Genomic DNA, 12494 nt, shown 5'->3' on the forward strand with positions numbered 1-12494 from the left:
AGAGGTATTTTACTCCCCTCTCCAGTGTATTGTACTTCTCCTCCATTCCCTGTAATATAGATATTATACTCCCTTCTCTGGTGGTCCGGTGTCTCCTACTTCTCTGTTTTGTGTAATAGAAGAGTTATTCTACTCTCCTCTCAGGTGTTTAAAGACTTCTACCACCCCTCTGTTCCGTCTAATAGAAGATGTATTATAGGCCCCTCTCTGGTGTCCCATGTCTTCTTACTACTACTCTGTTCCATGTAATAGAAGAGATATTCTACTCTCCTCCCAGGTGTCCCATGTCTTCTACTACTTCTGTTCCCTGTAATAGAAGAGGCGATTTGCTCACCCCTCTGGTGTCCATATCCCCTACCTCATCTATGTTCCAGTTCTGAAGCCTCTGCTGTTGTCTGTTAAGCACTTAACTCTTGCAGGTGTGTTGGATGTCTGTGTCTGCCGCTGTGCACTGTGGTTCCTTCCTCTGAACTTTTGAGTTACTGATGATTCCTGTGGATGAAGTAGGGGACAGAGGAAGGTAACCACAGCTCCCATCAGTGTGATAGATAAGAACCGCAATCGGGCTCAGATTAGATGTCTGCTGCTCCTAATTATAAAGTGTGGGTGTACGTACACGCCGGGAGTAATCACTCTGAAGTCTACTCAGTTCAATGACTAACTTATCACTACTTTATTGCAGGGCGGTGCCCAACGTTTTGTACACAAAGAACAATAGAGTGTACGTCACTACTATGTAAAGGTGGTCAGCAGTCTTAGTGGCACATCTTAGTGGCCAAAATACAGAAACTTGATGCTGGAAGCTTGGTTGTCGCTTGTTCTCTTCTTTACTTCCTCACACCTCCAGGGTGTAGTCGCAGGATACAGACGCCATCTTAGTTCTGAAGCAAAGCTAAGCTGTATACTATATAAGGAGTTGCATAGAATCATGTACACACGAGAAAATAGACCTTTTCTGATTATCATGTTCATTACATTCCTTCACATCAGGAGAGACTCTCATCCAAAACTCCTGGAAGTGTTGAATGAAGACACCGCCGGGGGTTGCAGTCCTGTAGTTAAGGGAAAATAGGAGACACTGGGGATGGGGAGTTTGGAGGTCTTCTATTGCAGGGAACTTTCAGCTGGAAATTTTTCGCAATATGCACGGCCGCTTTAAAATCTTTGCCAGCTGTTTGCTTAATGTGTGGCCAGGTCTGGTGGCAGATAATGAAAGGGGTCTTGGTATATAATGTGTGTAGGGTAGTTCGGATATATAGTTTGGACTTTGGCATGGTAATAACTCGGATATGTTTCTCCCTCATTCACAGCACGGAGCTCGCCGTCCGGAAGTTGCGGCAGGAATGGCAGATCCTTCCGGTAGTGAAGCAGATTGACACGGTGGCCGCTGAGTGGCCGGCACAGACCAATTACCTGTACCTGACCTACAACGGCATAGAGCACGACCTGTCATTTGAGGAGCCACACGTCATGGTGATCGGCTCCGGCGTCTACCGCATCGGCAGCAGCGTGGAGTTCGACTGGTGTGCAGTGGGCTGTATACAGGAACTGCGCAAGGTGAGGTGTAGCTGTGGGAGAAGCAGAGCTGCCTGGGGATTTGTATGATTTCTAGAATGATCCTCTGGGGCGGGGCCTGTCAGAGTGGCCTTTCTGTTATCTGCCCAATCTGCTTACTAAAGCACCGCTCCTCCAGACTGACATCTACCCATCAAAGCGTTTTGATATTTGCATAACTCCTCCCATGGGCCAGCCCACCGCATGCATCAGGAATGAGTACTGAGGCAGGAAGCTATATACAGGACCCCGCTGGCCCCTCCCATGAGGTATGATCTGCCTGAATTGCACTGAGGCCCAGTCATGTCGCTGGCTCTAAAATAAGTTTATCATGAAAATTGAAAGGTTTTAAGTCTATTCAATAAGTGAAAAAAAATGCCTATTGATCCTGTCTGGAATCTTATGAGCTAATCCACTTCCTGTGCTCTCTCCCTGCTCTGCACCCTTATCAGTTACTTTGTTCCCATTTTTTTGTTTTTTTTTCCTCTTTGGTTTTCAATCCATTTTAATTCTATTTTCGCAGATGGGCTTCAAGACGATTATGGTGAATTATAACCCGGAGACGGTCAGCACTGACTACGACATGTGCAACAGGCTCTACTTTGACGAGATCTCCTTCGAGGTGAGTGTCGGAGGGTGGTGCAGGTCCTTTAAAGGGCACCTGTCCTCTAATTAGGGAGGACACACAGAGCCATTGTTCACATTTTATTAAGTAAAACTTAAATATAAGCAGCTGATGTTGCAAGCAAATCTTAAAGGCTGCTGTAAAAATGGATCTTGCCTCCACATTCTCCTGCCTTATTGATTCTTTAATGTGATGAGTGGTTTTGTTGACCAATGAGATGGTAGAACCAAGCTTAGTTGTTTTTGGAAAGTGGAATTTTGGACTCAATGTTTTCTTAAAGTCAGCGGGCACACAGAAGACCATCTGGTGCTTTTGGGGGGCGGCGCGATGTGTGAATTAAGAGGCGCAGGTGATGACTCCTTTGGCATGCGGTTAGCTCTTGTACTTACTGCCCCTGTCCTCTCTTCCAGGTGGTGATGGACATCTATGAGCTGGAGAACCCAGAGGGGATCATCTTGTCCATGGGAGGCCAGCTACCAAACAACATAGCCATGTCCCTGCACCGACAGCAGTGCCGCGTCCTGGGCACCTCGCCTGACTCCATTGACTCAGCCGAAAATCGCTTCAAGTTTTCCCGCCTGCTGGACACCATTGGGATCAGCCAACCACAGTGGAAGGAGCTGTCTGATATGAAGGTATGCCAGGGCTTCCCTGCCCTCTTCTGTAATATGGAGGTACACTGGAGTGTGCTCTGTGCGCCTCTGGGATAAGGGGGTACCCTGGGTCTGCTCTGCCCAACTCTGTGATAAGGGGGGGTATACTGGGCCTTGGATATGCTCTGCCCGCATCTGCTGTAAGGGGGAGTATGCTGGGTCTGCTCTGGCTGCCTCTGGAATATAGGAGGGGGGGTATGCTGGGTCTGCTCTGCCCGCCTCCAGATTAAGGAGGGGGGGTTATGCTGTGTCAGCTCTGCCCCCCACAGGGATAAAGGGGGCTTATGCTTGGTCTGGCTCACCCCAATTTCTCATATGCCTCCTCTGCCTCAATCCCCCTCATTCGCCTTTCTGTCTCTCTCTTTCTCCAGTCTGCTCTGCAGTTCTGTAACTCTGTGGGGTTCCCCTGCGTGGTGCGCCCGTCCTACGTTCTTAGCGGGGCTGCCATGAACGTCGCGCATTGTGACGAAGATCTGGAGAAAGTTCTCAGCAACGCTGTGGCCGTGTCCAAAGAACATCCTGTGGTGATCTCCAAATACATCCAGGAAGCCAAGGTCAGTCTGGTTTTTTTTTTTTTTTTTTTTTTTTTTCTTGGGTTAAGAATGGTGAGTTATTGATGATCAATAAAAACAAAGTAATAATGTATTGTAGCTTGGGATAATGTAAGTGCTGTAAACTCGAGTGTTTGCATTATGTCACAAAAATGAATACCTTCTACAATGTCTGATGTAAGAGTCTGACTTTTTATAGAGGAATGCTTGAACGCCCATCATTACCAGCTCTGTCTTTGTATTTTATTCTGCAGACCCCCTGATGAATAAGCTGGGTCATTTGCATTGGCCACTTTGAGATTTAATGAAGCCTTTGTATTTGTAGTCTGTTAATGCCATGTACGTTGTTCTCTCTCCCCCCCCCCCCCCCCCCCCCCCAGGAAATAGACGTGGATGCTGTGGCCTGTGATGGGGTGGTGGTGGCAATTGCCATCTGTGAGCATGTAGAGAATGCCGGAGTCCACTCTGGAGATGCCACACTGGTCACCCCTCCTCAGGACATCACCCCCAAAACCCTGGAGCGGATCAAAGCCATTGTCCATGCGGTGGGGTTGGAGCTCCAGGTGACCGGACCCTTCAACCTGCAGCTCATTGCCAAGGTAAGAGTGCCGACCCATCTCACCACTATGACCTCATTTACCATCAACCCTGCCTGCCTGCTCATAACCCCTCACGTGATCAGCTTATTAAAATGAACCTGTAACCTCAAGAAGGAGCGCCAGCCTCATGCAGGTATTTCAAAGTTCTACTTTTTCATTTTAAATCAGGCTTTCCAGGTCTGGGTGGAAAGAGGGGTGAAGAATAATTTAGGAGCCACATGGAGAGAGAAAATTGATATCTTGGTTTAGGACTTAAATGTCTCCTAACTCTTGGTCATTGTGTGCTTGGCGTGCTCTAGTCCTCCCATGATGCAATGAGCCATTTATTGGATGCCAAGATGTTAGGTTTGGATGGGGGCGTCGTGAGCTTGTGATTGTCCTAAGTTTTTTTTTTTTGTTTGTTTTTTTTTGTTTTTTTTTTTTTTTTTTGTTTTTTTTATATAGTTGTGTTACTTGAGAACTTTATCCACTTGTGGACTTCAGGTCATTCACCCTTTTTTTTCGCATTGCTTATCTCCACATGTAGCTAGTCTGGCTTGCGCTCCATTATCTTACGTCTATCATAATCACCATGCATGCTATCACTCTAACACATATACATTTCATCTAACATGTTTGTCACATTGGACTCCTCCCATATTGTCCTTCTTGTCTTCTCTGCAGGACGATCAGCTGAAAGTGATCGAGTGCAACGTCCGAGTCTCTCGCTCCTTCCCCTTCGTCTCCAAGACTTTAGGGGTGGACATGGTGGCTCTGGCCACACAGGTGATCATGGGAGAGGAGGTGGAGCCGGTTGGACTGATGACGGGGATGGGAATTGTGGGTGTGAAGGTAAGACTTCTGTCCTCCTAGGCAAAGTAGAAATCGGCAGCCTTTCATACCGTTGTAAGGAGTTCAGAAAGAAAGCTCAAGCCAAGTGTGTTTGCCAGTAATTGATTTTTTTTTTCTCTCTCCTTTTCTAACCAAGGTGCCTCAGTTCTCCTTCTCTCGTCTGGCCGGAGCAGATGTGGTCCTCGGGGTGGAGATGACCAGCACGGGGGAGGTGGCCTGCTTTGGAGAGAACCGCTACGAAGCCTATTTGAAGGCAATGCTGAGTACTGGCTTTAAGATTCCACAGAAGAACATTCTGCTGACCATCGGAAGCTACAAGGTGAGAGGAAGGGCGGCTTCACCGCTTGGTTTGAATTTAGTGCTCAGATAATGTTCTGAATTTAGAAAGACTCTTCATGTCAGCAAACCCCTTCTGATTGAGAGAGAACGTCACTTGGTTTGAAGCCCAGAAAACAATACAAGCACAGTTAAAATGTTGATCTACCGGTTCATCATAGATTCTTTAGGAACCCGTTCTGCAGTGTGTTCATTTAAAGAGTTTGCACCACAACTTGATTGTTGGTAAATTAACCAAGCCATCAAGTACGTTTAGCACTTTGTCTCATTTTGATACGTGACAGCATTGTACAAATAAAAGAACTTTTGTGCTGGCTGTCAGCTCCTTCCCAGACTAAAGCCCAATTTACGGACTTTCCTTTTTTTTTTTTTTTTTGGCACTGTAGCCACCGCAAGCTGTCCTTTTTGTTTACCAGTTATCTGTTTCTGTTGTGGTTCAAGCTACCCACCCTGGTGTATTGAATGACAGCACTAATTTTCAGTACGTGCCTTATGCCAGAGACGAGTGCTGTCCCTCAGACCTCATGAAATAGTGGCGTTTTGTTGAGCAGCATGGTCAAACAGTGGTGTGGGGAGGAAGGGAGGGCGACACACTAGTTCAGTAATCACGGATCCGATAAGAACATGACCTCTTGGTCTCCTTGGGGAATTTAACAGCACTTAAAGTGGTTGTAAAGGGTTTACAAAAGGGTATAATTAGGCTTACCTGTAGCAGCACTGGATATCTCCTAAACCTACACGGTTTAGGAGCTATTCCTGTATTTGCATGTGCCGACGTCATTGGCACATGCGCACTTAAGCCAACTGAAGCAATGGCACGTACGTGCCGTTGCTTCAGTTGTACTGTGCCATTCCCAGCGGCTCCCGCGCATACGGCTCCGGCCAATCCCAGCAGCGCAGGAGCCGCGATACCCGGAAGTACCCCCCGGGAGAGATGTCGCCGGCCGGAGGGGGAGACCAGGGCAGCTGCGGGGGCTTCGTTCTTGGGTAAGTAACTCATAATGTCCTGGTATGCTACCAGCTCATTATGCCTTTTTGTTTTGCAGGTATTATTATTATTATTTTTTTTTTTTTTTTTTAACCTGGGTTTTACAACCACTTTTAAGCTGTGGTGATGTCTTATTTTTAGAGTCCCTTTTTACATTAGCTTGATAAGGGGCTACTTAAAGACCACTTCCATCCCAACCACTATACGCTCTCATTCGAAACGCTCAACCATCACTTTTTTCTTGGGTACAGCCATTGAAAGATACCCAGACCTTATAGAGGGGGGGGGGGGGGGGGTGTCATCACTCCCCTCCATATGATAGTGGTCATCCCCAATGTTTGGCTGCTCGTTGGAGAAGGTCACATGCCCCGCATAACCGGAAAGCTTGTGTATTTTGCGTTGAAAGCCTTGGAAGGAGGATGTATGAACAGACCCAGGCTCTGAATGGGTGAGGTGGTGGGGACTCTTTAAAGCAGTTGTAAACCCTTTCATATACCCAATGAAGTGACTGGCCTCGAGTGATACAGCGATCAAACGCATCCTCCTATAGAAGTTGTACCTGTTTATCTGCGTCTTTTCTACATCTGTTCAGAATTTTTATAAAGCTTGTCTGAGATGTCAGAAAAAAGGGAGGTGGGGAGCTGAAATGACACCCTTCAGAGCTCAGTGAGGAGCGCTCTGAGAGCTCATTGGAGGGAAAGGTCACCCCCCTCCCCTGCACACAGGAAAAGAGCTGTGGCTGTCAATCGGCTGGAGGTTCCTCCCCTGTCACCTTTTTTCTCTTGGTGTCAGAAAAACTTGTCAGAAGTGACTCATGCAGAGGAAGGAGGCAGCAAACAGAAATGACACTTGGTGCTTTAGACTGAGATAAGTACACACTATAGAAGGATATGCTTTGTTCATATTTCATGTCTGAGGTTTACAGCTACTTTTAAGTCTTGCAATATACAAATGGCTTTTACCCAGAATTCAAATCTTCTTGAAAGTCTTGCATTTTATTTTTTGAAAAGCATAACCCCTGCTGCCTGTTACCTTTTTTCCTCTTACAGAATAAGAGCGAGCTCCTGCCCACCGTGCGGGCCCTGGAGACCCTCGGGTACAGCCTGTACGCCAGTCTTGGCACAGCCGACTTCTATACTGAACACGGAATCAAGGTGATTTACACGCGTTTTTGTATTGTCTCCTTTTTCAGTGTCTCCTCACCTTCAGCGATAACCATTTTTAATGGCTTCTTGTAGATTAAGGCGATGGATTGGGTCTTTGAAGATCCGGACTGCGATGGGCCCATGAAGGAGAAGCAGGGGAGCATCATGGACCATCTGTCCGAGAACCATTTTGATCTGGTCATCAACCTCTCCATGAGAAATTCTGGCGGTCGCAGGCTTTCCTCCTTCGTCACCCGCGGGTACCGTACTCGCCGCTTGGCGGTGGATTACTCCGTTCCGCTGATCATCGACATCAAGTGCACCAAACTGTTTGTGGAGGTGAGGAGTGTGTGGGGGAGAGGATTGGTAACTGCTTTGTCCTTATGTGCTGGAGATAGATGGCAGGGACTTTAAAGCAAAAGTGAATGTAAAAATGGGTTACAAAGTGAACCTGTGGTGGAACCTTGGGGTGAGAATGATAGCTGAAGTGTAATGTACACTCAATACATTCCCTTCAAGAAATACCCCCTTTGAGACCCATTGTTGTCATTAGGGTTGTCCCGATACCACTTTAATACTGAGTACAAGTACCGATACTTTTTAAGTACTCGCCGATACCGATTACTGATACTTTTATTTTTAATGTCATGTGACCGTGTTTTTATTTTTTATTTATTTTTTTTTTTTTTACAATGCTTTCCTTTTTTCTTTTTTTTTTTGGTGGACTGTGTCTGTGTGGGTTTGTTTTTTTGTTTTTTTTTTTTTTTATTTAAATTTTTATTATTTTTTTTTTACAATAATTTTTTATAATTTATTGCAATACTTGTGTTTTTTTTTTTTTTTTTTTTTTTATATCAGCCCTGTTGGGGGGCTTTGGTGAGATATCTGGGGTCTTAACAGACCCCAGATATCTCCCCCTTGAGACAGAGAAAGAGACCAAGGATAGAGATTCCCCAGTCCCTTTCTCTGCAGCCTCAGCTGCACTGAGAATGAATGGAGAGAAGACAGCGGCTCTTCTCCATTCATAAACTGACACATCGTAATCACAGGAGATTACAATGTTTCAGTTATGTGAATGGACATCATCTGGAGTCAGCTGACTCTGTCCATACAGAAAAGGAAGGAGGAGGACATGGAGGGGGACAGCGAGGAAGAACGGAGGGGGACATGGAGGCAGAACGGAGGGGGGTGGGCCAGCAGCAGAACGGAGGGGGACATAGAGGAAGAACGGAGGGGGCAGCGGTGATCGCGTGTGGGGGAGTTACAAGCACCGATCACCGCTGTATAGATTTCACTAAAGCAGCTGAAAGTGGGGAGGAGAAGCTTGTAACTCCCCCACGCGCCGATCACTGCTGACTCTCAAGGTATCAGGTGAAGCATCGGGAGCATTTGCCCGAGTACAAGTACTTGGGCAAATGCTCGGTACCGGTGCCAATACCGATACTAGTATCGGGACAACCCTAGTTGTCATCACTGGGTTTATCTGTCTGCTGTCTTTGTTCAGTTTGGTAGGAGGGCCTGGCATGCGGCTATAAGCATCACAGCCCTCTGCCTCAAGTTGTAAGAGAACGTGTCCCCAGAATCCCTTTTAGATGTGCATGCCCCTCCCCACAGGAGACTAGATGCTACAGACTTTAGCTGTGCCATCTCCTGATCACTCTTAATAAAGCATAGTCGATGAACTGATCAGCAGATAGCACAGCTAGAATCTGCTTCACCCAGTAACCACAAATGGAAAAACGGATGCAGCGCTCACTTCTGGGTCCCAGAATGGACATGTGAGAAATCTGAATAGTCGGTGCTCTGGCTCTAAGTGTCCTCCAAACAACTGATGGCAGATAAATGAAGAGCTGGCAACTCGCAAATCCATCTCAAAGTCTTTACCTACAGAATAGTGACGATGACAGCTGCTTATAGGTTTCGGTAAATAGCCTTAGTCATAGGCTATGACTAAAGCTATTTGCTGAAACTTGTAGACTGTTCTTATCATTATTCTGTAGCTAAATAAAGATTTTAATACGGACGTGCACGTTACCGGCTCTCCATCTATCTGTACCCAGTAACCAGCAGGGAGGAGCATGCACGTCTAAAGGGATGCTTAGGTTGTGTTTTTTTTAAGATGTAGTGCTCAGGAACAGCAATATCGTGACTGATGTGGACCCTGATAATTGTGCCCACACATGACAAGGAACAAAAAATGTTGATGGCAGAAAAAGTTGATAGGTAGTCCATTGACAGTACGGATGAAGAGGGCTTGATAAGAATGGTCATTCAGACAGGAAATGAAGGTGGGCTCAAGAGAGCCTCTGCAGGGAGTTTGTATTGTGAAGATGTAAGCTTGCAGGGAATTAAAAGGGACCGAGGGGGGGGGGGGCGGAGGTAAGGCTGGTGTTCATCTTGAAGATGAAGGAAATTGATATAATGGGCCGAAGATGAGGAAAGCTTAAAATCCCCAAAGACCTTAAGATGGGGAAGAGCGGATATCTGGGACTGACCTGACTCCAGGGAGTTGTTATAATCTATTCATAAATAGGTACACTTGGATTGCCTCAATGTATGAATGTTTATACGAAGTGTCTTTTTATATAAGATGGTTTTCAGATTCTCGTTTATAATGGTTTCACATTGGTAGGATGATTTTGGATGTCTTTTCCCTTGCTGTACTTGTATCAGGATGGTGCCAAAGAACATCTGAAAGGGGGTTTCTACCCACCATGAAATGGAATAGTTCAGTTAGCGGTTTAATGTTGATTCCCTCTGTTCTGTCCTAGGCTCTGCGTCAGATTGGAACCAACCCTCCCGTGAAGACCCACGTGGACTGTATGACCTCCCAGAAGTTTATCCGTCTTCCAGGTTGCTTTGATATTCCTTTTGGCTCTATTTCTTGCAGTAAATTACAGAAGTTGGTGTGCAATCGTAGGGAAGAGAGCTCCTGATCTTGGCAGTCTCCCACTCTTGTAGCGTGGTAACACATGCGTGTTCTTCCACATGTTACAGGGCTGTCTACTATTACCTTGCTTGGTTAAAAAGGCGTGTGTGTGTGCTTCACCTGCTGCCTGGTTTACATAAACCAACTTTATCATTTTTGGAAAATACCTGGCTGATCAGTAATTTGGCATTGCCTTCCTTCTATCTCCTCTAGGTCTGATAGACGTACACGTCCATCTACGAGAACCTGGCGCCACTCATAAGGAAGACTTCTCCTCTGGCACTGCGGCGGCTCTGGCGGGAGGTGTCACTATGGTGTGTGCCATGCCCAACACCAAGCCGGCCATCACCGATGCCAACACCTTCTCCCTGGCGCACAAGGTGAGTGATGTACTTATGTACTGTAATTCCGCCGGCTGCCCCCCCCCTCCTGATTTAATACCGTGCTTTCATTTCAGCTAGCAGAGGCTGGTGCCCGATGTGACTTTGCCCTGTTCCTGGGCGCCTGTTCAGAGAATGCTGGGTCCCTCTCCTCCATCGCCAGCTCAGCGGCAGGACTGAAGATGTATCTGAACGACACGTACTCTCAGCTCAAGATGGACAATGTCTCTTTGTGGATGGAGGTGAGTCCACACTGCTGTCGTCTCTCCTGTTGAGAAGTCCATAGAGGCTTTGCTTGTCCCGCTGCAGGGGCTCTGGGCTCGCGGGTATCTGATTCTTGTGTTTCCAAGTGGACCCTGGAAGGTTCTGTGTTTTCTAGGTGGGCTTTGAAGGGTCTCTGGTTTTTGTGTTTCCAAGTGGTCTTTGGGAGGTTTTGTGTTCCCAGGTGGGTGCTGGAAGGGCTTTGGGTTCTCAAGTCTCTGGTCCTTGTGTTCCCACGTGAACACTGGAAGGTTCTGTGTTCCCAGGTGGGTGTTGGAGGGGCTCTCGGTTCTTAGGTCTTTGGCCATTGTGTTCCCAAGTCAACACCAGAAGTTTGTGTTCCCAGGTGGGTGCTGGAGGGGCTTTGGGTTCTTGGTACTTGTGTTCCCCAGTGGTTGGCAGGGTTCTGGGACATCTCTAGTCTTTCTCCTAGGCTGGTGGGTTCTGAGTCACCCTCAGTTTGGGGTCACATCCAGGGTCCAGTTATCTCCTAGGAGGTTGGGTCCTGAGTCCACCTCTGTTTGGGGTGACAGCTCTAGACTGTTTTCTCTTGGACGGTTGGGCTCTGAGTCCTTTTCCCTTGGGATGATATCTCCGGTTCATTTTCTCCTGGGCGGTTGGACTCTGATCTGTACCTGTCTTTGCCATTTTTTTGCAGCACTTTGAGAAGTGGCCGTCTCATTTGCCGATTGTGGCTCACGCAGAGAACCAGACAGTTGCAGCAATTCTGATGGTGGCTCAGCTATATAAGCGTTCGGTGCACATCTGCCATGTGGCTAAGAAGGAAGAGGTGAGTTCCCCAGCCTTGTTGAGTCTTTAATATGCCATAAGATGTTCACTTATCAGATCACTGCCTTTTTTTTTTTTTTTTTTAGATCCTGATCATTAAGGCTGCCAAGCAGAAAGGCATCAAAGTTACCTGTGAGGTGGCGCCCCATCACTTGTTCCTCTGCCTGGACGACCTTGACCGACTGGGGGACAAGAAAGGGCAAGTGCGTCCCATGCTGGGGACCCGAGAGGACATGCAGGCCTTGTGGGACAACCTGGACATTATAGACTGTTTCGCCACCGATCACGGTAATGAGTTCTATGAAGTCTACAATACAGGTATAGCCTGTGCCTTTATCCACATTATTCATAGGATAACCAATACCTGATAGCGATGGGATAGAGCGAGGGTATTCTTTCTAGGGCTGGAGAGGAATTATTGATGGCTGCCTTGACTGCTGCCCAGACTATAGAATTTAAATAGGTTGACTGCTACAGTAACTCAATTGGATCTTGGTAAGAGATGAACAGGGTGACCCAGGCTTCGGTCAAGTGGAGTGTTGGCACAAGAGTTTGCAGTCAGAGGGGCGTAATCTATTATTTATTTATTTTTTTATAATTTTCATTAAGACACTGACGATTTCCTCTTTCTATAGCCCCCCACACTGTGGAGGAGAAGGAAGGGCCAAACCCTCCCCCTGGGTTTCCCGGCCTGGAAACTATGCTTCCCCTACTGCTCACTGCCGTTAGCGACGGACGACTGATGATGGATGACATCATCAAGCGCCTGTATGACAACCCCCGCAAAATATTCTCACTGCCAGTACAAGAAAATACATATGTTGAGGTAAGTGAGAGAATAGTAAATGCGAGG

At 47.0% G+C, this 12494-nt stretch overlaps 1 protein-coding gene across 3 annotated transcripts in view; it reads left to right on the forward strand.

Moving 5' to 3' along the window:
* Positions 1 to 12494, forward strand: part of CAD (carbamoyl-phosphate synthetase 2, aspartate transcarbamylase, and dihydroorotase) — a 73078-nt gene that overhangs the window by 41349 nt on the left and 19235 nt on the right. For all 3 annotated transcript variants that reach the window (XM_073624757.1, XM_073624758.1, XM_073624759.1), the window contains exons 18-32: positions 1311 to 1557; positions 2078 to 2176; positions 2590 to 2814; positions 3204 to 3386; positions 3764 to 3982; positions 4646 to 4813; positions 4950 to 5132; positions 7187 to 7291; positions 7376 to 7621; positions 10054 to 10135; positions 10425 to 10591; positions 10669 to 10833; positions 11511 to 11642; positions 11728 to 11929; positions 12277 to 12467. In XM_073624757.1, coding sequence (XP_073480858.1) covers positions 1311 to 1557; positions 2078 to 2176; positions 2590 to 2814; positions 3204 to 3386; positions 3764 to 3982; positions 4646 to 4813; positions 4950 to 5132; positions 7187 to 7291; positions 7376 to 7621; positions 10054 to 10135; positions 10425 to 10591; positions 10669 to 10833; positions 11511 to 11642; positions 11728 to 11929; positions 12277 to 12467 — 2614 coding nt within the window. The remainder of the gene's footprint in view (positions 1 to 1310; positions 1558 to 2077; positions 2177 to 2589; positions 2815 to 3203; positions 3387 to 3763; positions 3983 to 4645; positions 4814 to 4949; positions 5133 to 7186; positions 7292 to 7375; positions 7622 to 10053; positions 10136 to 10424; positions 10592 to 10668; positions 10834 to 11510; positions 11643 to 11727; positions 11930 to 12276; positions 12468 to 12494) is intronic.

This window comes from Aquarana catesbeiana, linkage group LG04, assembly GCF_042186555.1.
Source record: "Aquarana catesbeiana isolate 2022-GZ linkage group LG04, ASM4218655v1, whole genome shotgun sequence".
NCBI lineage: Eukaryota > Metazoa > Chordata > Amphibia > Anura > Ranidae > Aquarana > Aquarana catesbeiana.